This window comes from Aspergillus uvarum, assembly GCF_003184745.1.
Source record: "Aspergillus uvarum CBS 121591 unplaced genomic scaffold BO82scaffold_83, whole genome shotgun sequence".
In the NCBI taxonomy this organism is placed as follows: Eukaryota; Fungi; Ascomycota; class Eurotiomycetes; order Eurotiales; family Aspergillaceae; genus Aspergillus; species Aspergillus uvarum.
In genome coordinates this window covers 76,968-101,057 of record NW_020291380.1, presented here as the reverse complement: position 1 = coordinate 101,057, position 24,090 = coordinate 76,968, and the positions used below count along the sequence as shown (strand labels likewise).

The 24,090-nt window shown below is 51.5% G+C and overlaps 10 protein-coding genes across 10 annotated transcripts; 3 read left to right on the top strand and 7 right to left on the bottom strand.

The window, feature by feature from the left end:
• Positions 1-19: 19 nt before the first annotated feature.
• On the top strand, positions 20-947 carry BO82DRAFT_359067 (COX assembly mitochondrial protein). The gene is made up of 2 exons (XM_025636470.1): positions 20-218; positions 306-947. Exons 1-2 carry the CDS (start codon positions 185-187, stop codon positions 581-583), a joined length of 312 nt encoding a protein of 103 aa, XP_025486739.1. The 5' UTR covers positions 20-184; the 3' UTR covers positions 584-947.
• On the bottom strand, positions 844-2,315 carry BO82DRAFT_359065 (rRNA-binding ribosome biosynthesis protein UTP23). Its single transcript, XM_025636469.1, has 3 exons — positions 2,160-2,315; positions 1,963-2,052; positions 844-1,859 (listed from the first exon to the last, which is right to left on the bottom strand). The coding sequence occupies exons 1-3, from the start codon at positions 2,245-2,247 to the stop codon at positions 988-990; spliced, it is 1,050 nt and encodes a 349-aa protein (XP_025486738.1). The 5' UTR covers positions 2,248-2,315; the 3' UTR covers positions 844-987.
• A 297-nt stretch (positions 2,316-2,612) lies between these two features.
• On the bottom strand, positions 2,613-4,601 carry BO82DRAFT_359064 (protein phosphatase 2C). The gene is made up of 3 exons (XM_025636468.1): positions 3,969-4,601; positions 3,101-3,765; positions 2,613-3,029 (listed from the first exon to the last, which is right to left on the bottom strand). The coding sequence occupies exons 1-3, from the start codon at positions 4,469-4,471 to the stop codon at positions 2,974-2,976; spliced, it is 1,224 nt and encodes a 407-aa protein (XP_025486737.1). The 5' UTR covers positions 4,472-4,601; the 3' UTR covers positions 2,613-2,973.
• A 236-nt stretch (positions 4,602-4,837) lies between these two features.
• On the bottom strand, positions 4,838-6,687 carry BO82DRAFT_346909 (uncharacterized protein; the record flags this gene model as incomplete). Its single annotated transcript, XM_025633771.1, has 3 exons — positions 4,838-6,043; positions 6,119-6,322; positions 6,406-6,687. The coding sequence occupies 3 exons, from the start codon at positions 6,685-6,687 to the stop codon at positions 5,024-5,026; spliced, it is 1,506 nt and encodes a 501-aa protein (XP_025486736.1). The 3' UTR covers positions 4,838-5,023.
• Positions 6,688-7,103: 416 nt separating this feature from the next.
• On the bottom strand, positions 7,104-8,846 carry BO82DRAFT_346907 (F-box protein). The gene is made up of 2 exons (XM_025633770.1): positions 7,491-8,846; positions 7,104-7,405 (listed from the first exon to the last, which is right to left on the bottom strand). Exons 1-2 carry the CDS (start codon positions 8,484-8,486, stop codon positions 7,259-7,261), a joined length of 1,143 nt encoding a protein of 380 aa, XP_025486735.1. The 5' UTR covers positions 8,487-8,846; the 3' UTR covers positions 7,104-7,258.
• A 1,512-nt stretch (positions 8,847-10,358) lies between these two features.
• Positions 10,359-12,055, bottom strand: BO82DRAFT_359062 (actin-related protein 2/3 complex subunit 2). The gene is made up of 5 exons (XM_025636467.1): positions 11,898-12,055; positions 11,150-11,820; positions 10,988-11,088; positions 10,884-10,932; positions 10,359-10,827 (listed from the first exon to the last, which is right to left on the bottom strand). Exons 1-5 carry the CDS (start codon positions 11,957-11,959, stop codon positions 10,748-10,750), a joined length of 963 nt encoding a protein of 320 aa, XP_025486734.1. The 5' UTR covers positions 11,960-12,055; the 3' UTR covers positions 10,359-10,747.
• A 155-nt stretch (positions 12,056-12,210) lies between these two features.
• Positions 12,211-15,434, top strand: BO82DRAFT_436575 (snoRNA-binding rRNA-processing protein DIP2). Its single transcript, XM_025641126.1, has 3 exons — positions 12,211-12,238; positions 12,304-12,558; positions 12,627-15,434. The coding sequence occupies exons 1-3, from the start codon at positions 12,222-12,224 to the stop codon at positions 15,244-15,246; spliced, it is 2,892 nt and encodes a 963-aa protein (XP_025486733.1). The 5' UTR covers positions 12,211-12,221; the 3' UTR covers positions 15,247-15,434.
• Positions 15,435-16,287: 853 nt separating this feature from the next.
• BO82DRAFT_396073 (metalloendopeptidase WSS1) lies at positions 16,288-18,239 on the bottom strand. Its single transcript, XM_025638821.1, has 2 exons — positions 17,600-18,239; positions 16,288-17,533 (listed from the first exon to the last, which is right to left on the bottom strand). Exons 1-2 carry the CDS (start codon positions 17,881-17,883, stop codon positions 16,561-16,563), a joined length of 1,257 nt encoding a protein of 418 aa, XP_025486732.1. The 5' UTR covers positions 17,884-18,239; the 3' UTR covers positions 16,288-16,560.
• Positions 18,240-18,901: 662 nt separating this feature from the next.
• On the top strand, positions 18,902-19,273 carry BO82DRAFT_257160 (uncharacterized protein; the record flags this gene model as incomplete). Its single annotated transcript, XM_025630913.1, has 3 exons — positions 18,902-18,928; positions 19,011-19,077; positions 19,170-19,273. Coding segments are annotated over 3 exons (198 nt in total), but the record flags the coding sequence as incomplete, so codon positions are not given.
• A 424-nt stretch (positions 19,274-19,697) lies between these two features.
• On the bottom strand, positions 19,698-24,017 carry BO82DRAFT_321648 (CHAT domain-containing protein). The gene has a single exon (XM_025632740.1). It carries the CDS (start codon positions 23,930-23,932, stop codon positions 19,922-19,924), a length of 4,011 nt encoding a protein of 1,336 aa, XP_025486730.1. The 5' UTR covers positions 23,933-24,017; the 3' UTR covers positions 19,698-19,921.
• Between the last annotated feature and the right edge of the window lie 73 nt (positions 24,018-24,090).

The window sequence follows — 24,090 nt, the reverse complement described above, 5'->3', positions numbered from 1 at the left end:
GCCCCTCCCTCCCCAAAGCCCCATGTTCACCGCCTTGGTATCAAATCCCGGCCGGCTCCCGCTGGAAGTCGGAGTGCACTTCAAGTACGAAGTAACTAAAGAATCGCCGCGCAATTGCTCAAGTCCTCTATCCTACGATCAATCCCCCCAGCAAACAACTCCACCAAAGAATCACACCAACAAAATGCATTCCCATCTTCACACCCCTTACAACATCAGTATGGTCCCCCGGCGTCGCAAAAATCCCCTCCCCCCCCAATTCTCAGCTTAAGCCTCAAGGCCTAACGTCCGTGAACACCAAACAGACTGCGAGGAAATCATGACCGCATTGGACGAATGCCACGCCCAAGGGTTCCTGCATAAGGCGCTGGGCAACTGCAACGACATCAAGCGCGAGGTCAACAAGTGTCTTTCGGAGCAACGGTATGCGCGCGCAAAGCAGAACCGCGACCAGGCGCGCGAGAACCGTCGACGGATTGAGAAGATCTGGGCGGACGAGAAGGTGTTTGAGGGGGTTCCTCCTGCTGCTCCTGCTGCTGCTGTGGCTGGCGCTGCGGCTGGCGCTGCGGCGGAGGGAAAATAAAACCCCTCGCGGTGATGAGACTGAAGTATGGCATGATCTTGTTTTTGATATTGTGCTAGCGGATTTTCTTGAATGGTTGGCGTGTAGGAATATGTACTGTACTCTACTCCACACACACACACACACATTGCATCTGGGATTTGGCGTTGGGGAAGGAGGATTACCATTACTGTATTACTTTTTTCGTGTCATGTATTTCTTGTTTGCTGAGAGCTACGATTCCGGGTTGGGAAGATAATCTCGAAAGTTATCATTATCTTCCGATATGAAAGATTGGATATACAACTCACTGCTCATACATATATGGACACATTTTTTTTCTTCCATCCCAAGCCGAACGCCATACTTTGAAATAGCAACACAAAAACCAAGAAGAAAAGCACAAGCCGGGTAAAAGAAGCAGATCATTCGTCCATGGCATCGCCCGCAGCCGGAACCGCAGCAGCAGCGGACTCGCCAGCTTCATTGCCATCCTCCTGCTTAGCACCCTTGTTGTGATGACGACGTCTGCGCTTCGCCTTGGGCGCAGCAGCATCAGCATCAGCATCGGCTCCCTCCTCCGCCGCATTCCCTCCCTCGGCTCCACCAGCATCAGCGTCCTTCCGCTTCGGCCGAGGCGCCGCCGCAGCACCACCCTCCGCAGTCCGTTTCTTCGGCTTCTTCATACTCAACGGATTTGGCCCCTTGGCCTTCTTCATCCCCGGCTTCTTGCCGCCGCTGCTGTTATTCTTAGCGTCTCCCGAGCCCGCCGTCGCCGCAGCCTTAGCCTCCGCCTTCTTCCGGGCCTCCTCACTCAAGCCCGCCCGGAACTTGCCTTGCTCGACGCCGTCGCGGATATCCTCCGACGGGCCGCTCATGGGCTCCAGCACCATGACGGACCGCTTGACATACACGATCGGGACACCGGGGATGGCGCGCGCGCCCTGGCGCAGCTCCCGGGACTTCTGGATGGCGGTCTCGGCCTCGCGGTCCGGGCCGCGCTTGCGCTTCCTGCCCGCCGCGATCGCCGCCCGCTCCTTCTCCTTCTCCGCCGCAGCCGGCGCGTCCGCCGTCGCGAGGATGTAGTGCTCCTTGTTCTTCTTCACCTCCGTGGTCGGCGACAGCAGCGACAGGAGACACTCGACCTCGTCGATCGGGGTCGAGTCCTCGTTGTGCGAGCAGTGGCGGAGGGGCACCTCCGTCGGTGGGGGCAGGAAATGGGGACGCATCGGGTTGTTGGTGCGGGGGTGCAGGGGTTGGTTGGCCATGATAGCAGCGAGGGAGCATTTCGTGAGGACTTTTCAGGGAAGAGCAATAAATCAATAACGGAATCCATCATGCCAACCACCTCATGTGTGTATTGGGATCATTCAGAGGAAAGCTTCAGGCTAAGAACTTACGCGGCTTCACCTTCCCTTGCACTGTGCGCTCCAACGCAGGTATCAACTCCATCTTGAAACTGTGCACTGCGCGCAGGAAATTCGAATCCACTGGACCCCAAGACAATTGTTAGTCGTCGAAGTCGAGGTTGTTTTGCATTCTTGGAATGGGCGGAGCAGATCTTATCAGCGTCCTCTGGGTTGATATTACAACTTACCAAGAACTTGGTACGGCTCACGGAATCCGAATGTGAGTTCATACTGGTGCATCAGCTTGCGGTACTTCTTGGAGCGTTTGGCCCTCATCTTGACGATGGTGAATTGGCCGGATAAGGTGGGGTGGAGTTGATTTCAAGAGACGTCGATGTTTCGGCTTGCTGCGATGATGTCTGAAACTTTTTTTCTGCCGGTGATTCTGCCGGGCGGAGAGTGCTAGCGGGATGCGGTCTGTGCTTCGCTTACTACCCGCAGTCAGGTAGGTTCAGATAGAGCCATGAACATAACACATCGGTTCTTGAGCTCTGCAGTTGTTCATTACATTCCTTTCCCTTTCTTTACCGGAAAGGTGAAATGTCTCCGATCTGAACCAGGGTTTTGTTTGGAGTCAGTTCTTTAGACTATAGGCTGGTCTTGCGTCTATAATCTGGCCGGCAATTGTATGAGGTAGAAGCATAGATTAGAAGTTGTATAGTCTATCAATCAAATCTGTAAACGAAAAGCCTAAGCTGGCAGACAGCGACAAATGCTCCGCATCCCCTTCAAAGTAGACAACATGTGGTATCAATGCCCATCGCCATGCAATATATACACCATCCCTTCACCATTCGACCATTTACACACATTCACTGAACGCCAAGGGTTGCCGTGGCGCAACTGAGCGCCGTTCTGCCCTGTCGACAGTACGCCGACTGCCCAGGCGGCGCAGTCACGCACGACAACACAGTATGAGACCCGAGATATTAGCCACGCATGTCGTAGTCGACAATCCGGTGGATCGCTGTATGCAAGTTATATCAATGCTTGAAATCAGACTCAATGCTCTCTCCTCCTGCACGCACCAACCACGACGCTAATATCGTCCATTTTCCCTGCACCGCGGGTCAGCATCCCTTTCCGCACAAAGCCAGCGGAACCGAAAAGAAAACAAAGCACAACGTACCACCTTGAATGGCCAGACCCTCGTCGATGGCCTTCTCCATATATGGACTCTCCGCGAACGGGTCCTGGGCAATCTCCAACGTAGCCCGGAGGAGTTCCCTAGCGACATAGACCATCTGCTCGTGGGCCAGCACCTCCGGCGGCGCCCACTCAATCTCCTTGTTGTCATAGCGGCCTTGGTGCCACTTGTCGAGGCTCTCGAGAACGACCGTCAGAATCTCATGCTCCCAGAGATTGTCCACGACGCCATCCGAGACCGCCAGCACGATGTCGCCCTCTTGCACGTCGATTTTGCTGAGCACCGCGTCCTTTTTCGGCGTGTCGACGCTGTTCGTGCCCAGCTGCATCGGACAGTCGAACCAGTGCCATTGCTCCTGGGTGCGGAAGACGATCGTTCTCTCGCGGGGCCGGATGACATAGATCTTGCAGTCGCCGAGACAGGTCACATACAGCAGCGGGTTCGTGTTCCCGGCATGGTCGCGCGTGCAATGCAGCAGGGCGGTGACGGAGGTGGTCGTGCCCAGCCATTGGCCCGGGGAGCTGGTCGCCTGGATGGTTTCCTCGTACGCCCGTTGCAGGTAGCTGATGGGGTCGAGTTGCGTACTCGTGTTGGAGACGCGCTCAACCTCCAGCGCCCAGAAGTGAAGGAGTAGTCTGGCCCAGAGGCTGTATAGAGGCGATCAAGCAAGAGAGAACATGGTCAGCAATGAGCATGGATGGAACAGGAAGACAAAAAAGCTCCTCCCTAAACCCTTCATGTAGGTAGTCTACAGGGTCCATGGGGGAATTGGGGGTGGGATTGACCGATTTAGGGAACAAGGTTCGGTGATAACCAAAAAAAAAAACAAAAAACAAATAAAAACACCTACGCTGCATGGCCCTGGGGCTTGGTTGCCCACGCTCCTACCCCATCATTAACAGCCAGATAATTGTCGGCGACTAGAACGGCATCGTCCCCATTGCTCAGGCCCCGGACTAGATCACCCCGAACGGATAATCTCTTATCCTGACTTAGGTAGTGGGTGGTCAGGGGGTCGGAAAAGGAAGAGGACGGGGGAGAGAGGAACGGTGGGGGGAACGGCCGCGGCGCGCGTTTGGCGCAAAGGGCATAGCCCGTCTGGAAGCAATACGGAGATTGCGAGATGGGGAAATGTGGGTTAAGATCTGGAACCGGCGTGGTGATGCCGTAGGATGGCCAAACGGCTCGATATCGCCGCACCGGCGCTGCGGATGTTGGGGAGACCCTGGACTTGGAGTGCGCGCTCCACAGTGGGCTGCGTTTAAAAGCAGACGAGGGCGATGAGGGGATGATGAGGGAAGAAGAGGAGGAAGAGGAGCACACAATCGAGCTAGCAAGCGACTTGGGCACCATGCCCGCTAATTAGAAGGAGACTTTGATTGAATTACTGTCGTCTCTCTACAACTAGAGAAGACCGACAGAGGAAAATTTTTTATTTTTGTTTCTTCTTTCCAGTCAGTCTGAAAGGAGACACCGCAGGGCAGGGTCGGGGCGGTTCCAGAATTTCCGAGTTTCCCACTTCACTTACTCACCCTTGATCAGAGTCACAGTCAGTCAATAATAATAATTCACGTCAGTCAATCCGCCGCTTGACTCAGCCGCCCCACCACCTGACTACTGGCTGCCTGAACCCTCAGGCATGAATGATCTACTTGATACTTGGTACTTGGTACGTGGTCGATCGGGATCATCCAATATCACCACTGGTCTGGATATGTATCTGAACTGAGCACATAACATTATTTCCCCATGTCTGCTTTGCATCGTCCCTGTTATGCACATGGGCTGCTCTTCCTTGGCTCATTAAATCATCACGTCATAAATCATCAATCGTGATCGTGCAGAATGCACAAAACAAAAACAAGAGGGAAGAAACAGCCTCTCGGAACCGAACACTTGCTCAGGTCAGGTTCTTCGGCAGCCATTGGCCGCCCGCATCTTGTCAATCTCGTTTGCGATAGTGGTTAGCGCACCTTTCATCTCAACTGCGAGATAACAGAGATCTTTATCGTCCCGAATGGTCGATACTGCCTCGAAGATGCTCCTGGCAAGCATGTTACACCGAGAACCGAGCTTCAATTCGGGGAAGTTCCGGCGACTCTCCAGCATCATGATGGTCAGGTTCCATACGGCACAAGGACAAACACGCTCGGGGTTCATGGTACAAGCCATCGCACAGCTGCAGGGTGATCTACAGGTACATCTTTTCTCGCGAGCATAATTGATCAGATCACGTCGCCCATCCGTACGTCGAATCTCACCGATGACTCTGCTTTCCAGTATGGCCAGTACTGCCTGACGGTGCCCGAGGATAGTCTCACGTTCCCACGCCGCTGGATCTACTGATTTCTCTTCCACGAAACGCAGGCGTAATTGCGGGACCTTGGTGCGAATTGCGTCCCGGGGCGCGAATGATAGGTACTTCTCTGACCCGACGATGAGAACTTCCCTAGGAGGCATCTGATATGTAAGGCCCGGGCCGTCCCATTTCTGGCGGAACTCCGATGTTGGATTTGACAGCAAAGACAAGGTGGACCGACGGTATCCGACGAGATCGTCCAGCGAGAACCCAGTAGCCGCCAGCATATTCACCGCTCGACGGACAAGCCCAGCTTGGTGTTGGCGCAAGATGTCCTTGCTGAAAGCAAGGCACACGGATGGACTATCCAGGGATTCTTTACAGACCAGAAACATATTCATGGTGCTATGCTGCTCGGGAAGCATGAAATCGTCTTTAGTTGTGATGCGGGGGATCCCAAGTTGAAAGTAAGAGCATAGCTCGGCGTTCGCGATTTCCATGATCAGCTTGGCGTATAGGGAGTAATACAGAGTCTCCACAGCTCTGACCAGATCTTTAATACTGTTAGATGTCGCGAGTTCCTCTGCCTTCCGAACATGTGCTAATAGGCCTTCATGATCGTCCAACTGCCACCGAAACCGCATGTATTAGCCATGTTCAACCACCAAAGCAATTGAGAAGTCAGAGTGTCCTTCACGCACGTCAACGTTGTAGAAGTAGAACACTACGACGACAAATTTGGCAATGGCGTAGACCTTCTTGTACACCTTCATCACACTTTCGATCCAGTCTGTAAGATCCTCATTACCAGATGGATCCATGTATCTGACCAAGCCGTTGACAAGGCTCCAGTCAGGAGAGCCGATTGCGTAGGGAAGCGCAGGACGCTCGATCGGAACCATTTGCTGCGAGCCTCGGTCAACCCACAGGCTCAAGGCGGGGATACTTAAAGAGAACGAGGACGCGTAATCACCTCGATATAACTTACAGCTGATGCGTAGGATACCGCAGTACTGCCCGACGAGCGCAGACCCATCTCTTCCGCCAGTCTTTTGTAGCTTTCCTCCCCGCTTGTCTTCAGCAAATCCTGGGAGTACTTGTAGAAGCCATCCTGCAGGTCCCCGAACAGCGTCGAGTCAACGGATTCCTGATAGGTATGACAGTGAGGATCGAGTTTCAGGAAGTGAGATTCGTCCTCATCACCACGCGGGAAGAGTCTGCGCCTGGTTGATGCCCATAATTGCGAAGCTACTCTGTGGGCACCCTTCATTTGAAGAGATAAGAGATCGATGTAACTTGATGACCACTTGAGTGGGCGGTATGAAAGGGACATGAAATGGTGGATGGACGCGATAGGGTGACTGAGAAACAGTGTGAGCGATGAGGATAGAAATCGAAAGTCAGTTGAAAGAGGCCCGGACCTGCTGTCACAGTACAGGGATGGAGGTAAGGCGAAGTGAAATCGATCATACAGGGATGAAAGTGGCAGAAGCTAGCTATGTACCAGACGTTGTGTTGGCATCGCGTGTGAGCGATGGGACAGAGAAGGTACAGGCGGGAGAGCTCAGGTGTGCCTGCTACTTCGTCACACTTGGACCACCACTAAACTATATGCACAAGTGCCAGTAGTCGATCGATCAAGTGCCTACAGCTTTTTTTGCTTTAGCTGAAGATGTAAGGTGAGAGCTCGAACATTAGTGAGAGTATTCTAACACAGAACGTAAACTTGCTAGCCTCCTATGCCCACAACAAGCTGCCCACAACAAGCAAGAGATACAAGGGCATCTCGTCACCCACGCGCTGCGCCAGTACAGTTTGACAAAGACAAAGAATAGTGTCATCTATGAACGTAGTGGATCAACTTCGATGAGGGCCTTGTCCCCATTCGACGTGTATGGTAAAATAACTTCTGGGATTCTCCATAAAGTATCATTTGCTCGCTTGATGAAGGCGGGCGGCAGATTTCCACTTTCGCTAAATGAGAGAGACTTCATGTAGTATAGAAAAATAATCAGCCTGCGTCCCATGGAAGACCACTCAAGGAGCCCAGGGTCCAATGATATATATGCTTACCTTTAAGCTGTTCAAACCTCTCACCCACTCAAGCCCCAAGTCACAAGCCTCGTCGGGTAGGTAAGGATAGTTCTCAACATGATAGAGGAGTATATCATGGCAATTTTCCAGCCAGAGTACTTCCAACTTCGCTCCAGGGGCTGGACTGTCATCGTCCATGTTTGAGTCGTCGAGTTCTCCCTCGATGCCACCCAGCCAATCCAGGAACTCAGGCTGAACTCCACGGCACGTCCTCAACTTGAGCACTTTAAGATTCGGGTTTCTTTTAACCAACTTCATTAACTGCCAGGGAGTGATACCAGCTCGCTCCATGACTAGACTCTGCAATCCACGGGGCCCAGAATGCGTGGGCTGCCCGATTCCGATCAGACAGTTCCACGCAGTACTCCCCGGTGCGGGACTCAGCCAGGCACTTGGTCGCATGGAGCCATCACGAATATGTGGATGTTCAAACCGCAGCGCAAGGTGGTTGAGAACATGTCGGCTATTAACAGTCAGAGCCGTCGCGCCCGTGACGTCGAGATCATATGCCATGAACTCGAGTTTCCGGAGCCCTCTCCCGTAACGATTGACCACCTGCGCCAAGATTCTGTTTTGTTCATGGACTGTATGCTCATGGGTCCGGGATGTCTCTTGCGTCAGATGTACTCGTCTTTTGAGGTCCATGGCTATCGCCGGGGGCTTGTGGACCAACGGTGAAGTCCCATAATTTGCCGCTGACTGAACGATTGATATTCTATGGCTGTCGCCCCCAACGTTATCAGCTAAGCCCTCCAGCATCTGTTCGGGTGTCAACCATCCAGCTCGTAGTAGGGAGATAGCTGAATGAGAGCGCTTTTCAAAGACACCTAACCGTAGACCACTGAGGCACAGAGTATGCGACTCAAAGTTGCTGCGGCATGTCTCTCCAAAGGCTAGCAATGATTTCAAAGGTAGGTAAGAGAGGATGTGAAGGATAATCTCCAACGGTAAAGAGCTTATTTTATCAGGCATCATGGGGTTATTCCGGATGTCTCAGCGTGCCGTGGAAATGGTTTCAGAAGCGCAATGGTGTCTGTTAATTAGTTTATAGCGATGGTCCCTGACACGCCTCGTTTGCATTCTAACATTCGCCTTCCGGCATGACTGGGATCTTATGTGATCAAGACAGCTAAGATCAGCTGAGTCTCTTGCCGGAGCCGAGAATGGCGCGGTATACCTGTCGAATCGTAGCTGAATTATTGGCGTCGCAATTTTGTATATCCCCGCATCAGCTCCGGTTCGAAACAACAAGGGACGTGGAGGGGCGTCTGTTTGATATAAAGGATGATCGGAGCTATTATATCACTATTTGCAGGGTGTGAGATAAAAAAAAACGCAAGACGAAAAAGGGGACGAGAGAGGACGCAAGGATGGGACACTCACGAGGAGTGAGGATGTCCCATAAATCACAGGGCAGGGAAATCATTCCATGCAGGTGGAGACTTTTTCTGGCTGCACCATCTAGATCCAGTGGCCTCATCGCATCCTCATTGGGACAATGCATATTGAGCTTATGGAAAGGCTCAGCCCTTGGCATGAACCGGTCCGGAACAATTGAAGCGATGGAGGTGTTTTGTGGAGGCTAGTCTAAAGGACGACTTCTTTAGTCGCGGTGGGTGACCCAGAGAAAACCAACAGCAACGGCGAGTCAGTCGCCATGGACACTAAAAGTCGAGGCTAACTGCAGTCAAGCCTAGGATAGGTTGCCTATTCAATTTAGTAGCGAAACAAGGTGGAATGGGGCTTTCATATTCATTCTAAGGGGACCAATCTCGAATTTCCCGTTGCCAGTTTGTTTTTTCTTTCTTTCTTTTTCTGATCCTTGCAGACTGGCTGCTGGGTTTATTCGCTGGCCAGACAAAGCCGCGAGGTACGGGGAAATCCATTTAAATGGACAACGCGATCGGGTAGCACGACTGCATGCTGAGCATGGCTCTCCATAGCGGGCAATCTGAGTGTGACACCTGAGCCTCACGACCTGCATGAATCACTATCAGCAGTAACCCTATCTTCCTAGGTCCCAGTACACAGTGCGCACCTAAGAACGCCAATGCAGCCGGTACCCGGAAGGTCCGGATTACCATAGAGGGTGGTGTTATTGCGGTGATGCCGTAAGGATGCAGCGCCAGATGCAGTGGGCTAAGATAGCAACACTGCCCCAGGTTTTCTAGAGCCTACCTAGAGGGCATCGCACGTACTGTGGTTACTCGTAGATCTGCCGCGAGCAGTTGCGGGCCCCTCCCTCCTCGGGTGCGAGCATTGACTTCAAGGTTGGTTCCATTTATCCCCACACATAACCGAGATCCTTCAATAGCAGGGTGTGGTGAAAGGTTGGTTCAATAAGAACTTGGAAGCTTGTCCTGCGATCCCGTTTGAGCCGTACATAGCGAGCTCATAAGATGGATGTCTGCGAGGGCAATAAAGGAGACATTCCTGGTAAAGCTGGCACTCGATGTGACAGGCAAGCGCGACCCAATTCTAGATTCGAGGGATTGACCGTGGCCCGTAAGACATTGCGAATGGAGGGACTAGTCTCATAAGCCCAGCCGTAGTTTAACGATGCAACGCCGCAACAATAGCGCAGTTGTGCTCTTTTTACGCGCTTGCTGGTAAATTCGGGCTGCTTGGGGCGGGAAGCGGTTGGAAGGTCGAGGTTACAATACTTCTTCCCGCCCTTGACTCGGGTCGTTTCGGCCGATTTGTTAGTTGCTGGTCGCATATTTTCAGGAGGAGAAAATAAAGGACCTGGAGTAATTGTCTGAATGGATCATATCGCAGAGATGAGTAAGAATGGCCAAATGAGGCAAATACGATACTATTCGTTCTAGACCTCTCAACATTGGTCGAGCCCAGTGAGGGGAACATGTCCCTTAGCACTGCAGGTGACAGGTAGTTATTTATTCATTCTGGCATTATTGCTGTCCGCACTTCCCCACCGCCCCCCTGCGTGTCACGGCCCATCACGCACACTCAGAAGCAAGGATACTCTGCACTGTTGCTGATCGATATCCAAATGAGACTACTCCGTATTTCCAGGCCCATGCGCCTGTCAACAGTAGAGCTCAAACAAAGACAAACAAAGGCAAGGAAGAGAAAGAAAATGAGCATGTGATACGAGTAAAGCTATACAATCGAGAAGCAAACAATTTCGGCCTATGCATGCGTGCACTCTCTCCAGCACTACCCCTCCGCCGAATCGCAATATTCTATACAGAGAAAACAAGAAGCCCGCTATCCTACCCCTGGACCCTGAAAGTACGGCCACTGGCTGTCTTCCTCTCCCGCTCTTCGTTCTCGGGTCTCGCCCGGTTGAGTACTGCCAGGATTTAGTGACATGAACCCAGTCGACACCCGACCGACATCGAGGCTTACCTTGGAGGAAATCTGCGGTCCTCTTGCGCATCCGAGTGTGGATGTATGCCTTTATGAGGTGTTAGCGACTGATGTAATGGACCGAAAACAAGAGCAGGAGATACCTTGGAGGCTTTGATGTGGTAGTGGAAGTAGTCACGGAAGATCTGGATGTGGGAAATGTTTTCATAGCGTCTTTGAGGTGTCAAATGGCGAGGGAAAAGAACTATGCTCAATCAGTGGATGTTGCAAGACAAAGACAAAGGAATGTAGGGTGCGCAACTTACCAAATGTGACATAGCTCAGTGTGCCGTCGTTGACGTTCTGCAGACCGGGCACTCCAGCCAACTCGAGAGGTGGATCATTGCGGAAAAGCACTTGAGGAGCGTTCTGCAGCGTTAACACACGACGTCTGGCGTCAACAAACTCCTGCAAAAAGACTTTGCCGAAGATGCGATCCGTTTCCTCCCGGAAGACGGTGCTGAAGATAACTGTGACTCGATCATGGCTGGCCTTGATGTAAATCGCCTCCTCTTCACGGTAATGAATAGCCATCACTTCTCCTCCTTCCTTGACACCCTGAGGAGCCGATTCTGTGGTGTATCTCGAAGCCTCCTCCGAAAGCTTTGCGAATTCGTCGAATGCTCTTTCGAAAGGGGCGGCCATCGCGTTCCGCTTCATCAACGCCAATCGCGTGATGAGGTCATCCTTTGCTTCCTGCTCAGCGGGGAGGTTCTCCAAGTCAATCAAGACGGAGAAGTCGTAGCCAGGCTCCGGGTCGACGATATAGGGGCCATACTCCCTTTCCAGCACTTGTTGGGCACCATATTGAACGAGCTCTCGGAAGCACTTGACTTGGATGGAGATGAGTATTTTGGTCTTGGATTCAGGAGTAGACAGATGGAAGGTGACGCCGTCGAAGTCGGAGACAATCTGGTCAATTGAAACTGGGGTGGATCTGTAGCGAGCATCAGGCGACCTGTTAGCTGGGAGCCTGGTGTATGTCGGAGGGGGCGGGGGAAATGGGGGGTGTACCCAGAGAACCGCTCCGTCAACAGGGAGTGGATAAGCACGTTGTGGTAGTCTAGCAAAAGCATGGTGGCAAGCACACTCAGATTAAGCTGATATGGATCGAAAAGCGCCCACTGTTTTCTCCCTGGATGGCCTTGGGTGATCTGGACTTATCAACAGTGGTTCACTGCCACGAGGGGGTAGTTACGTTGATGCTCGGGGAACGGCAGGCGGTGGGGAGGCTCCGAGTGGTCGCTGTCGCTCTCCGTAGTTGCGGCCGCCATTTGCGCCTATCGATAGCATTCATTCTCCGAGCTCCAAAATTTTTCCAGAGGCACGCACCCAACGATGGTGAAGTCATATTTGTGAGTCTCACGCTCTCCGACTATGCCATATTCATAGAGCATTATCTGACTACTGAACTGGACAGAAAGTTCGAGCATTCGAAGACTTTCGGGCTCATCGCATCCGGTTCGTCCAATGCGATCTGGGCCCGCGATGAGGATAGCCTGGGTACTGCGCGTCGGACTGGCTCCGGGAGAGCCATCGTGGGCGCAAGTGAAGAAGTCCTTTGTTGGGATGTCAAGAAGGGAGAGCTGCTAGGCAGATGGCGAGACTCGGCCTGTAAAGCACAGGTTACAGTGATCACGCATAGCAAGACGGACGAGGATATTTTTGCGGTGGGGTAAGTCTTGATCATGACCCCTTGGATGACCCCTATTTGATTACTTGTACTTACTTTGTACGCCTCAGTTATGAAGATGGAAGCATCCGCCTCTGGGATTCGCGAACCGAATCCGTCATCATCTCTTTCAATGGCCACAAGTCCGCCATTACCCAACTCGCCTTCGATAATGCCGGAGTTCGTCTGGCAAGTGGTTCGAAAGACACGGACATTATCCTGTGGGATTTGATTGCAGAAGTCGGACTTTTCAAGATGCGTGGACATACCGACCAGATCACCTCATTGAACTTCCTCACACCATCCACCGAATTGCTCAACGCTGCCGGCCTCAGCGATCATGCGGGATTTTTGCTGTCGACGGGAAAGGATGCGCTCATCAAAGTCTGGGATTTGGCTTCGCAGCACTGTATTGAGACCCATGTGGCTCAATCGAATGGTGAATGCTGGAGTTTGGGGCTTTCCCCCGACGAGAGTGGTTGCATCACCGCCGGCAATGACGGAGAGCTCAAGGTTTGGTCTATTGATGAGAGCGCTATGATCGAAATCTCCAAGGAGAAAGTCGGATCTGAAGGTCAGAGGATTCTGACGGACAGAGGAACTCTCTACCGCAACGGCAAAGATCGCACGATCGGAATCAGCTTTCACCCCCGGTCGGACTACATTGGCATTCACGGTTCGGAGAAGGCGGTCGAGATTTGGCGGATCCGCTCACAGGTCGAAGTGCAGAAGAGCTTGGCAAGGAAGCGCAAGAGAAGAAAGGAGAAGGATGCGCAGCGTGCTGCAGACAAGGAAGGAGCCGTCGCCGAGACCGACAATAAGACGCCGGACGACGACGCCGCGTCTGCACCAGTTTCTGAAGTCTTCGTACCCCATACGATAGTTCGGACCGGGGGCAAGGTTCGGTCCTTCGACTGGATCAGGACTAAACCTAGCGGCAACCTGCACCTGTTGGCCGCTACCACGAACAATCAGATCGAGGCCTATAGCGTCGTGACCGCCAACAAGAAGAACAAAGACGAGGACGAGCCGGAGTACACTCGGAACCTGGCAGTCGATATCCCCGGTCACCGCACCGATATCAGATCTGTCGCATTGAGCTCTGATGATCGAATGCTGGCTTCTGCCTCGAACGGCAGCCTTAAGATTTGGAACGTCCGTACCCAGAGCTGTCTGCGTACTCTTGAATGTGGATATGCTCTCTGCTCGGCCTTCCTGCCCGGAGACAAGATTGTTGTTGTCGGAAATAAAGACGGTCAGCTTGAGGTCTTCGATATCGCCTCCTCGACTCTTCTCGATACGATAAAGGCCCACGACGGACCGGTATGGTCCCTGCAGGTTCACCCGGATGGCAAGTCCCTAGTCAGTGGTAGTGCCGATAAGTCTGCCAAATTCTGGAGCTTCCAGGTTGTTCAGGAAGAGATCCCTGGAACTAAGAGAACTACGCCGCGACTCAAGCTGGTGCACACAAGGACTCTGAAGGTCTCTGATGACATCCTCAACGTCCGCTTCTCCCCTGATGCCCGGCTGCTTGCTGTGGCTCTGTTGGACAATACCGTCAAGGTGTTCTTCGTCGATTCGCTTAAATTGTTCCTCAACCTCTACGGCCATAAACTCCCGGTCCTTAGCATGGACATCTCGTGGGACAGCAAGTTGATTGTTACATGCTCAGCTGATAAGACAGCACGCGTCTGGGGTCTGGATTTCGGTGATTGTCACAAGTCATTCTTGGCACACGAAGACAGTGTTATGGCCGTTGCTTTCGTTCCGAACAACAAAGAAGGGAATGGCCACAACTTCTTCAGTGCTAGCAAGGATCGTTCGATCAAGTACTGGGACGGTGACAAATTTGAACATATTCAAAAGCTGGCAGGGCACCACGGCGAGATCTGGGCGTTGGCCATCAGTCACTCTGGTGAGTTCATTGTCACTGCCAGTCATGACAAGAGCATCCGCACCTGGGAGCAGACCGACGAGCAACTGTTCCTGGAAGAAGAGCGGGAGAAAGAGCTCGAAGAGATGTACGACAATTCCCTCACGGCCTCCCTCGAGCAGGAGGAGGACGGAGAAGACGGAGAGAAGGCCGAAGCCGTCGATGCTGGCAAGCAGACGTCTGCCACGCTCATGGCTGGAGAGAAGATCATCGAAGCCCTGGATCTGGGAATGGAGGATCTGGAGGTCGTGCGCGAATGGCGTGCTATCAAGGCGAGGCAGCCCAACGCGGCTCCTCCGAAGCGCAATCCCTTGTACATGGCATTGGGGGACGTTTCTGCCGAAAGGCACCTGCTGAACGTTGTCCAGAAGATCCCCGCTGCTGCTCTTCAGGACGCTTTGCTGGTTCTGCCCTTCTCGAAGATTCCGGCTTTGTTCACGTTCCTGAACATCTGGGCCGGTCGTGAATGGAATATTCCTCTCACCTGCCGTGTCCTCTTTTTCATTCTCAAGACGCACCATCGCCAGATTGTCGCGAGCAAGATGATGCGGCCGATGCTCGACGGCATCCGCGCCAGTCTGCGTCGGGTGCTGGCTCGTCAGAAGGACGAGATGGGTTTCAACATGTCCGCGCTGCAGTTCGTTGGGCAGCAGATCAAAGAGTCGAGCACGAGGGACTACATTGACGAGGCCGCCTACGAGGAAACGGAGGGCATGGCAGGTACGGGCAAGAAGCGGCAGTTCGTCAGCATTGCTTGAACACGTTCTGTTCAGGTTGATTTGTTTTTACTATCTGTATACGTGCATGTGTTTGGCGTTTCAGACTTGTTGATGGGTCCTCTTTTTCTTGGTTACGCATGAAAAGTTCTATATCCGGAAGGTTATGATAGGTTCAACTTAGACTACCCATGTAAATTTGACATAAAACAATTCAAGCAAGATTCATGGATAGAAACCCAGTGCAAACATATTGTCTTCATTTTCTGTCTATATCTAACTATCGTAGCCCCCAGGACTCTACAGCCCAGCAAAGTTTGAAAAATCGAAGAACCTATTCTATGTAGTTGGTCAGCAATGCTACAGACACAACAATCACACACGCATCAAGCGTATAGTCATCAAGTCAGACTAGCAGGAGATGCGCACAGCCCCAACACTCAAGACCAAAGCAAGAAACCCGAGAAACGAGGAATATCCTCGAAATCAGGCTCCGCCCACACAACCTGGCCGACAAGGGGAAACAGAAAACCGCAAAAACAACCACTCAGCAGAACCATTATAAGCATCGACGACAGTGAAACAACGTTGGCTTCCTGTCATTCCTCTTCCGGCTCTTCCTAATATACCGGTTCTTGATTGCAAAGCTCTCATCATCTAGGTTGTTTTGTGGCCTTGCTGTCTCCTCCGTCGTGTTTTGTGTGGTGGGCAGATTTGCTTGGTTTTGATGCTGCGGTGTGCGAGATGTAGAAGGGGATTGGAGGGGTGGGTATGCCATACCTGATTAGTTGAACTAGTTTGTGTAGGATGGTGTGTGAGAATGTGACCAAAGCATAAATGGTCAGAAGCTGGAGCTGGAGAGCTGCAGCTGCAGCTTTTGTGGTTGCATGGGGGGAGAGGAAAAAGGAAGTGGGAAAATTATTGATGAAGAAATTATTCGCTGGGTTGGCTCGGCGGAATGGTTGGGCCGAAAGTGGGGAGGAGGAAGATCGCTTAATCAGTTATTAGTCAGCTGGACGGTGGATCTACCGATTTCAGTAACACGTCGACTAGATATATGAACTTGCATGTGTTTAATTCAAGGCTTGATTTATAGAACTATTATGTGGGTCGTCAGGTTGGGAGCCATGCATGCTTTGAGGGAGAGTAGCTCTGCTCAGTCAAGAGGTGATCACTTACGAGCAACATCCTCATGGAATGGATCTTCCCTTCGAAATTCGTAGGGAATGTATAGGAGTTGAAATTACCTTCCTTGAGCCTCGATGAAAAAAAAATTGCTAGCCATGGTATCTCTCTCTAAAGAAACAATGTCACACCAACGCCTATGCTAAGTGAACTCCGAAGCCATCGCTAGAATTAAGACTCCTGCTTTGCTGTTCCGCAGTTGGAGCAGAGCGCCCATTCAATTTCCATAAATGAGCCACAAGCCCAACACGTCCGGCCCAGTCGCCGCTTGTTCGCCTGTTCTGACTTCATGGACAAGGGTGTTTTCACACGGCCCTTGTTCTTGGAAGTACCTTGCGAAGGGGGCGACTGGGACTGGCCGATTGGCCGTTTCTTACTCTTGCTCTTGTCTGTTGAAACGGCCGGACTTGTTAAGATAGGCTCGGATAGGGATCGGTTCGTCGAAGGCCGCGGCCGCTCCGAGGCGCAGGCATCACAGCAAAGAAACTCAGCAGGATTCTCGAGCGTGCAGATTGGACACGACCACGGTCGATTGTACGACCCATCATTTGATATCAGATCCTCTGGGTTCTGCGGATGCGGCGGCGCGCCCAGCCTGCTGCTACCTGGGATCGGAGGCGGAGATAGTGTAGAACGAGGACCGGCAGGGTTCTCCTGACTTGGAGGGATATACGAAGGTCCATATTTCTCGCGCTCCTCCTGCTCGATGAGATCAATGACAGCCTCCATGATCGCTCGCTCATTCGCATCGTCCTCTTCTGCCTTGGTTCGGAAGCCGTTCCTGGACGCCTCCTCTGCCAGCTCGGCGCTATTGTCGGCGCCCGAGGCACAGCCATTCATCACTTCGCGCCGTCGCTGTGCGGCAGCTGCAATGACTTGGCGCATGTCTGTACCACGTGCTACGGATGCGCCGCCGACTCGCTGTCCCGACCCGGCGGAGAGAGATCGTCTTTGCTCGGCGGCGGCTCGGGCCCGTCGACGGGCTTCTTCCACGGGCATTCGACGGCCTCCCAAGCGATGACCCTTGGAGAGGAAGCCTTCGCCTGTATAGCCCTTTAAAGTAAGCTCCAGGTGCTCGTCTCGAAGCTGGTTCCATAGAGCATGGAATTGCTGGTTATGTGGTCCATGCACAATATGACACAGTCTGCAATGAAGGTTAGCCATTAGACTCTGAGAAAGGCATGTGGGGGTTAAAGAGGCATAAACTTACTCATGAAGCATAGTATCTACAATTGAATCCATTGATAGAAACTGACGGTCGTCCCCAGCATGGCGGAGCCGTAAGCAGATCTTTTGGCCATGGTTGTAATTGAGCCCAAGGAGATTTCGTTCCCGCGGATTCAACTCGGCCAGTATCCCAACCTTCCAATGCCGTCGGCGCATGATAGGCTTGACTATGGAAGCTACCTTCTGAAGCATGAGGAGTGCTTCGTCAGCTCGGGGTCGTTTCTTGTCATGGCGGTATTCAGAGATGAGCGGATCTAGTTCGCGCATGGTGGCAAATGTGCTGGACGGTCAGGTAGATGAAATGTATCCACGCTGTAGTGCTAAGTTGAGAGGATTCTTGAGCGAAAGCAGTTGACCGAGTGAAGCGATGTGATGAGAATCCTAGAACGGTATGAAGTATTTATGCTAGAAGCCTATCGCAGGCGCAAGCTACTACTTCCGCCACCCAAGAGGAAAATCACATTTAAGAACTGATCACCAAAAGAGAGGCCCCAAACCTGCCAGGAAATAAAGACACAAGGACGTCCAGAGGCAAATGAAGGGACAGAAAGAAATTCCCCGGCCATAAATCAAATTAAAGAAAGATCGTGGATACTGAAGTTAGGAGGCAGAAAGAAAGGTGGGCAAACAATGCATGGATGGAAGGGATTGTTAATCGCTGCACTACCTCAGGCACCCAGGCTCTATGAATGTCACGTGTGCCCGCTACATCACTATAGATTTTAACCCTCTTGATCTGTGGCAAGCTCGTTGGACGATACTACGAGTGATAGATAACACTTACAGATAGCAGAAAGATAGCCTTTGTACATATAACATAGAAGAAAGGATGTCTAATCACAAAGCTTGTGCTTGAATATAATTCTCTGTACTCTTCTCGAACACGACGAAGATCTTGACATACAACCCTAAAGCAAATCCTCATCAGAGACAATTCTGAAGCCTGACATGTAGACAGATTTCATGAGTGAAGGCCATGGCAACTGAGCCAGATCCTCAGTACTTGTGTTACTTCCCCGGCACTTTGTCTTCCAACCCTTGTTGAATGTATCGCTATGGTCGAACTAGTAAGTAACATTCACATTAAACTCCTACCTACTTGCTTTCTCTCCTCTTATCCTGATCGACCCGCTGATTCCATCTCCCCTACCCCAAGTCATCTTTGACCAAGCTACAAGTTATCACTTAACTCAGCCCATTTCCTCCAACACACCCTTCCTACTCAATCACGACTCCACCGCATCTCCAAACCAGACAATCGCCAGTTGGGCCAACCACCAAAATGCGTTGGACCGACGAGAACGAACAGCTTGTACAGTCTTTCCACCCCCATCGCTTTTTCCCTTGCAGTTCTGGTGTAGTTATACTAAATACCGACTCCTTCTTCTCCTCAGCTCTGGAAGCTCATCTTCGAAACCCAAACCATCACACTCGACCTCGACAAGGTCTCTCAGGCATGGCGTAAGTCGATCTCATCGCAGAACCCTCTGGATCTGCAACAGGGAATGTCCGTTACAGCATGATCGCGGTAGCTAACTGATCTGAATCCACAGCCGGAGATGACAAGCCCACCCCTAAGGCGATCGAAAGACACTTGGACAAATACCGCAAGAGCGGAAGTGGGGTCAGCTTCCAGAAAGGCCAGCAGAAGCGAGCCGACACCGAAGCCGGGCCGGCGACTCCTCACAAGAAACGCAAGAAGACGGCCAAGATCGCCAAAGCTGGCAAGGACAAGGAGGAGGATAAGGAGCCTGCTGCTGCTGCTGCGGGCGAGGAAGAGTGAAGCTCAGCACGAACAAGATGGGAGGACATTTCAGCGAGTTGCGAAGGTGACGAGGCTTACAAAGGATGGTGATGGGGATCAGAAATGAGAATAATCTGGACGGCGTTTAGAGAGCGCAGTATTGAGATTTTCAGAGCCAAGGGTTATCTGCTTGACTACTTTGGATTATTACGATAGTCATTGAACAGGTCTGTAACAAACATGCACCGTATTGTCAGGAAATGCATGCTTTGCAAGTTGAATGATCTCCATATTATCCTTTTCTGCTATGACTGAGCAGTAATATATCATGTTCATTGCGGTAGTCTTTGTTCTGTTGATGGAAAATATGTGCCCCTGCCTCGTAGCAGTCCTCCTGGGCAATTCTCATCTTTCCTCTATGCGCCAGGAACTGCTTTCGTAACTCCTTGACATGCCGCACTGCGGGAATTGAACCTACAGATTGGTCTATATTATTGAATCTGCTTAATCACACTTACAGTAAAGATATGATAGATTTCAATAGTAGAAACTACACTGTCACTAAACCCCCAGATGGGACAGGCGATGTCCGCCACTGCCCATCAGCATGAATGGTGCCCAATAAAAAGGACTCGACCAGTCCAGTTGATCCAGAATCATCTTCGACATCTGAAGCAGCCACTCTGCATCTGGCACGAACTCATCAGGACGAGGACCCGCATTGTTAGTCGTTTCTGAGGTCCATGATTCCAGCAAGTTATCCACAAATTGGCTTGCCTTTCCACTGTCAAACTGAAGAAGCTCATTTTGTGCATCCCTCAATGCCTCTGCCAATGAAAACTGCTTCTTTTCTTTGAGGTTCCGATAGAAGATTGTCATCATCAGCATGGATGCAAAGTCGCTGACTTCCCACAGTGTGCCCATGAAGGCTTGACATCCAGTGCCAAGCACGACGTGAGAAAAGGCCAAAACCTCACTGCCAATGGTTGCTTTTCCGAGCCCACTCAAACATGCCGCGAAGACTATGAGATCTGCCTTGCTTTGGATGTCGGACAGATCAAGAACCCGAAAGTCCTCTCCGATCGAGATCGACGACATAAGAGGATTCTTGAAGTCCACATTGCCGTGGGTTCCGATGTGTAGGACGGACGATATACCCCTGATATACTCGCGAAAGCTCTTTCGTGAGAGACGCGACGCTTCGATCGGCCAGGTGGAGAATATCCGGGCGATGTTGACTGCCTCGATACCTGCCATGTGCAGATCATCCTCATTTCCGGCTCTTGTCTCTGCGGCCGAAGATTCGACAGGCGACTTCGCAAACACCGTTACTGTGGGTTCCGGTAGTCGCGACGCCGACTGCCGCTGAGAGACATAGTACAAGACTGTCAGACTGGGGATTTGTGATACCGATGCATGTACAATCAATGGTTCGCCGTCGAAGAGAAGGGCAGAGAAAGGAAATGCTGTAAAAGGCTCGGACACGGAAAAGACGACATGCGACTTCAGTCTGATCGTGCCTGCAAACGGCGTCAACAATACTGAGGATATCTCTGCGGACAACTCTTTGAGAACCCGTTTGCGGGTGTCTTCCTCCTCCCCTCGATACCCGGTCATTTCTTTGAGAACCTGCATGAACCGCATGGCAGGCATCTGCATGTCGACAGAGCGCGCAGCTCCGTAGTGAACTCTCTGAATTCCGTTCCTGGTAATCGCAAATGCCACAAAGCCTTGAACCCCAAAGGTGGCCTCTATCACTACTGTATCCTCGTCAATATTCTGATAAAGTAACTGGGGCTCAACTGTGGAGCTTGCTGCAGCAATGAACCCAGTAGTTGCTGAAGATTTCCCACTGTCTTCCAATTCATCAATCTCTCTCTGAAGCTGGGAGAGTTCTTTCTCCTGCTGGGGGCAGAGGTGGTCTAGAGCGAGTAGCACTCTGAGCGCTCGTTGCTTATATATGGCCTCCGAAAGTAAAGACATTCTTTTGTCAGATTTTTCTTCGTCACCTGATCCAACTTGTAATGAGTCAAGCACAGCACGAGCTCTGCTTTCTTCTAAGAAAAGCAATGCATGTTCTAGCCAGGAGATATTCCCAGAATGTCCATGCTTATACTGAGTCAACACGGCCAGCGGAACACCGACCTCCTGGCAGCGAAGACAGGCGCGGGCTAGATCCAAAAATACTTCGTAAATCCACCTAGACATTGCATTTCCAATCCTGGCATCAACATCAGTAGTATAGGTACGGCGGAGCTCAATGAGCTGACGTGCCTCAAGTAATTGACGAAAGGCTTCTTGGGGGTAATGATTACTGAGCAAAATTGTGCCATAGTTCCCGAGTCTGTAAGAGTAATTGTAGATATTCTCAAAGGTCCACTTGAAGAAATCTGGAACAATCGTTGTGATCAGATTGACTACCCTGAATGCCCTGTCCAAGTCGTTTCCATGGATTGTAAACATGAGAGCATTCTCGGCAATAGCGGGGAAGGTGGTTTTGAGCGCCCTTCCCTGGAGATATTCTTCCAGGCTCCCTCCAAAGAGCATGTTATCACTGATGGTGTTCAGTATAGAACGGGCTTTGGCTCGGTCCCCGATGTGCGCACAAGCCAATATGCGGTACAGATCTCGTGTGTAAACCAGCTCCATCTGTTCAGCATCATTCACAAAGCGGCGAAGAGTCGATCTAGCCCTATCGATGTTTCCGTCCATGAGGTCTTCACGACTCTTAATATCAGCCGAAGCATACCTGAGTCTGATTGCATGATGAGCCATTGTTTCCTTCCACAACCCTTTTAGCCTAGTCTGGGAGTAGCCGAATTCGGGGAGTGATAAGCCAGAGCCATTTTTCTGCTCGATAGTTTCGATAAAATGTTGAAAGCTTTCATCTTGCTCAATAAAGCCCGAAAGCTTCCTCTGCCAATTGTCGAGGGCTTCAAAGTCCTCTAAGCGGAGGAATATGTGGCTTATATTGGTCTCAAACGTCCAAATCATATTGAACTTACTCGCAAGTACGGTCTTCCGGTCGGCCATTCCCAACGGCGAATCGGGCGCATCATTCAAGATTCTGTCGTACGTGTCGCTGACAGAATCTACCATAGCTAGCGCCTTGGGAGCCATTATCTTTACCGCTGTATCGTTGAACATATCGTGATGCGCCGCTGCCCGAGACATCAGAGTCTGAAATTTTGGAATCACATCATTGATAGCATCGAACACCTCGTATGCACACTCCCAGGCAGAAAGAGCAGTATCTAATCTGCCAAATCGATTCCACTCATGGTAAGCGAAGCGCATCATGAGAAGCCCGAGTCCATGTGCCATCAGTTCGTTTCTCGCTTCGACTCCCCACTGCCCAATGTCTTGCGCCATGGCTCTAGTCTTGCTTACCTCTCCTCTCGTTATACTGAGAAGAAGTCGGTGAGCATCAACTAATCGAGTATTGGCCTCATCTCTGGCGAAGAGAGCATGCGCTTGGCGCAACTTTTCCTCGGCCTTATCAAGTAAGCCAACGCTTTGTTTATTTGCGCCGCGGAGATGACGTTGTTCGTTGTGCAAGCAGCAAGCCTGGCGAAGCAGTGCTGCGGCCTGACCTCTCTTGCATCGCCCGCTCTGGAAGAGGCTCAATGCTGATGCGTAACAATCCCTCGCCTGTGACGTGTAGTCGAATTTGAGATCGAAATCAATGGGATCCCATAGGGTATCGCCCCCGACTGCTGAAGAAGATTCTACGAGCACCATACTGAGAGAGATTGGGCTTGCGAATGGAGGACTTAGGATATTGTCCCCTTCCATGAGCTTGCAGTTAGCCATTCCCACCTGGTCTCCTCGGCCTTCGTACACTTTATATAGGTCCGTCAAAGCAGCTGCCTGGTTTGGATGTTGACAGGCTATGTGTAAGTCAACTATTGCCCGTGACAGATAATCTGCAATGGTTGTTACTCCTCCAGATTCTGCCAGACCCCGGTAGTTGATCAAAAATTTGGCGCTCTCCGGAATGACTGTTTCCCAGTCCAAGGTATCAGAGCGCTTCGACGAAACACCCGGGAATAATGGATGATATGTAGACACCAAATTCCTTGTCTGCATCGGCAACCATTGCACCGCGCCTAGTATCTGACATAGAAACTGATCACGAGGATTCCCCAAAGGGAAGTGTTGCTGGAAATTCTCTGCAAACTTGGCCATCATAGCATTTGGTCCGATAATGTCGCTGAGGGTGTTCAGATTGATAGGTCTTCCTCTCTCGTGGAAGAAGCGAAGCGAGGGTGGATAGCGCCGATAGTGATCGCATAGTAGAGTGTAGTTGGTATAACGCAGACCCCATTCTGGAGATAGCTGGCCGAGAAGATTGTACAATATGTTCAAGCTTTCCTGGGCGTCTCGTGGCCTGCCTGTCAGAATCGAGTAAATGGACAAGCATCGCAGGTACTCTGCGTAATGCTCTGGCTCGGGAGTGGGGTCACTTGGCTTGGCTTGCTGCAATGCCTCCCAAGCAGCATCGAAATCTCCGCGATATTCCTCGGCAAACAGTGATCGACCACAAAGACCGAGGAAGTGATCAAAATCCATGACTGCCGCGTTTGCTAGTGGGGGTTTTCGTGCAGGCTTTCAGCAGTGAAGCATGTTCAGAAAAGAAGTCAGAGTCCATATGGGAAGGGTGAGTCAAATGATGATGAATGGCCCCGTTTGCTTAGTACTGCTTAGAACTGCTTAGGTTGCCTTCGCCA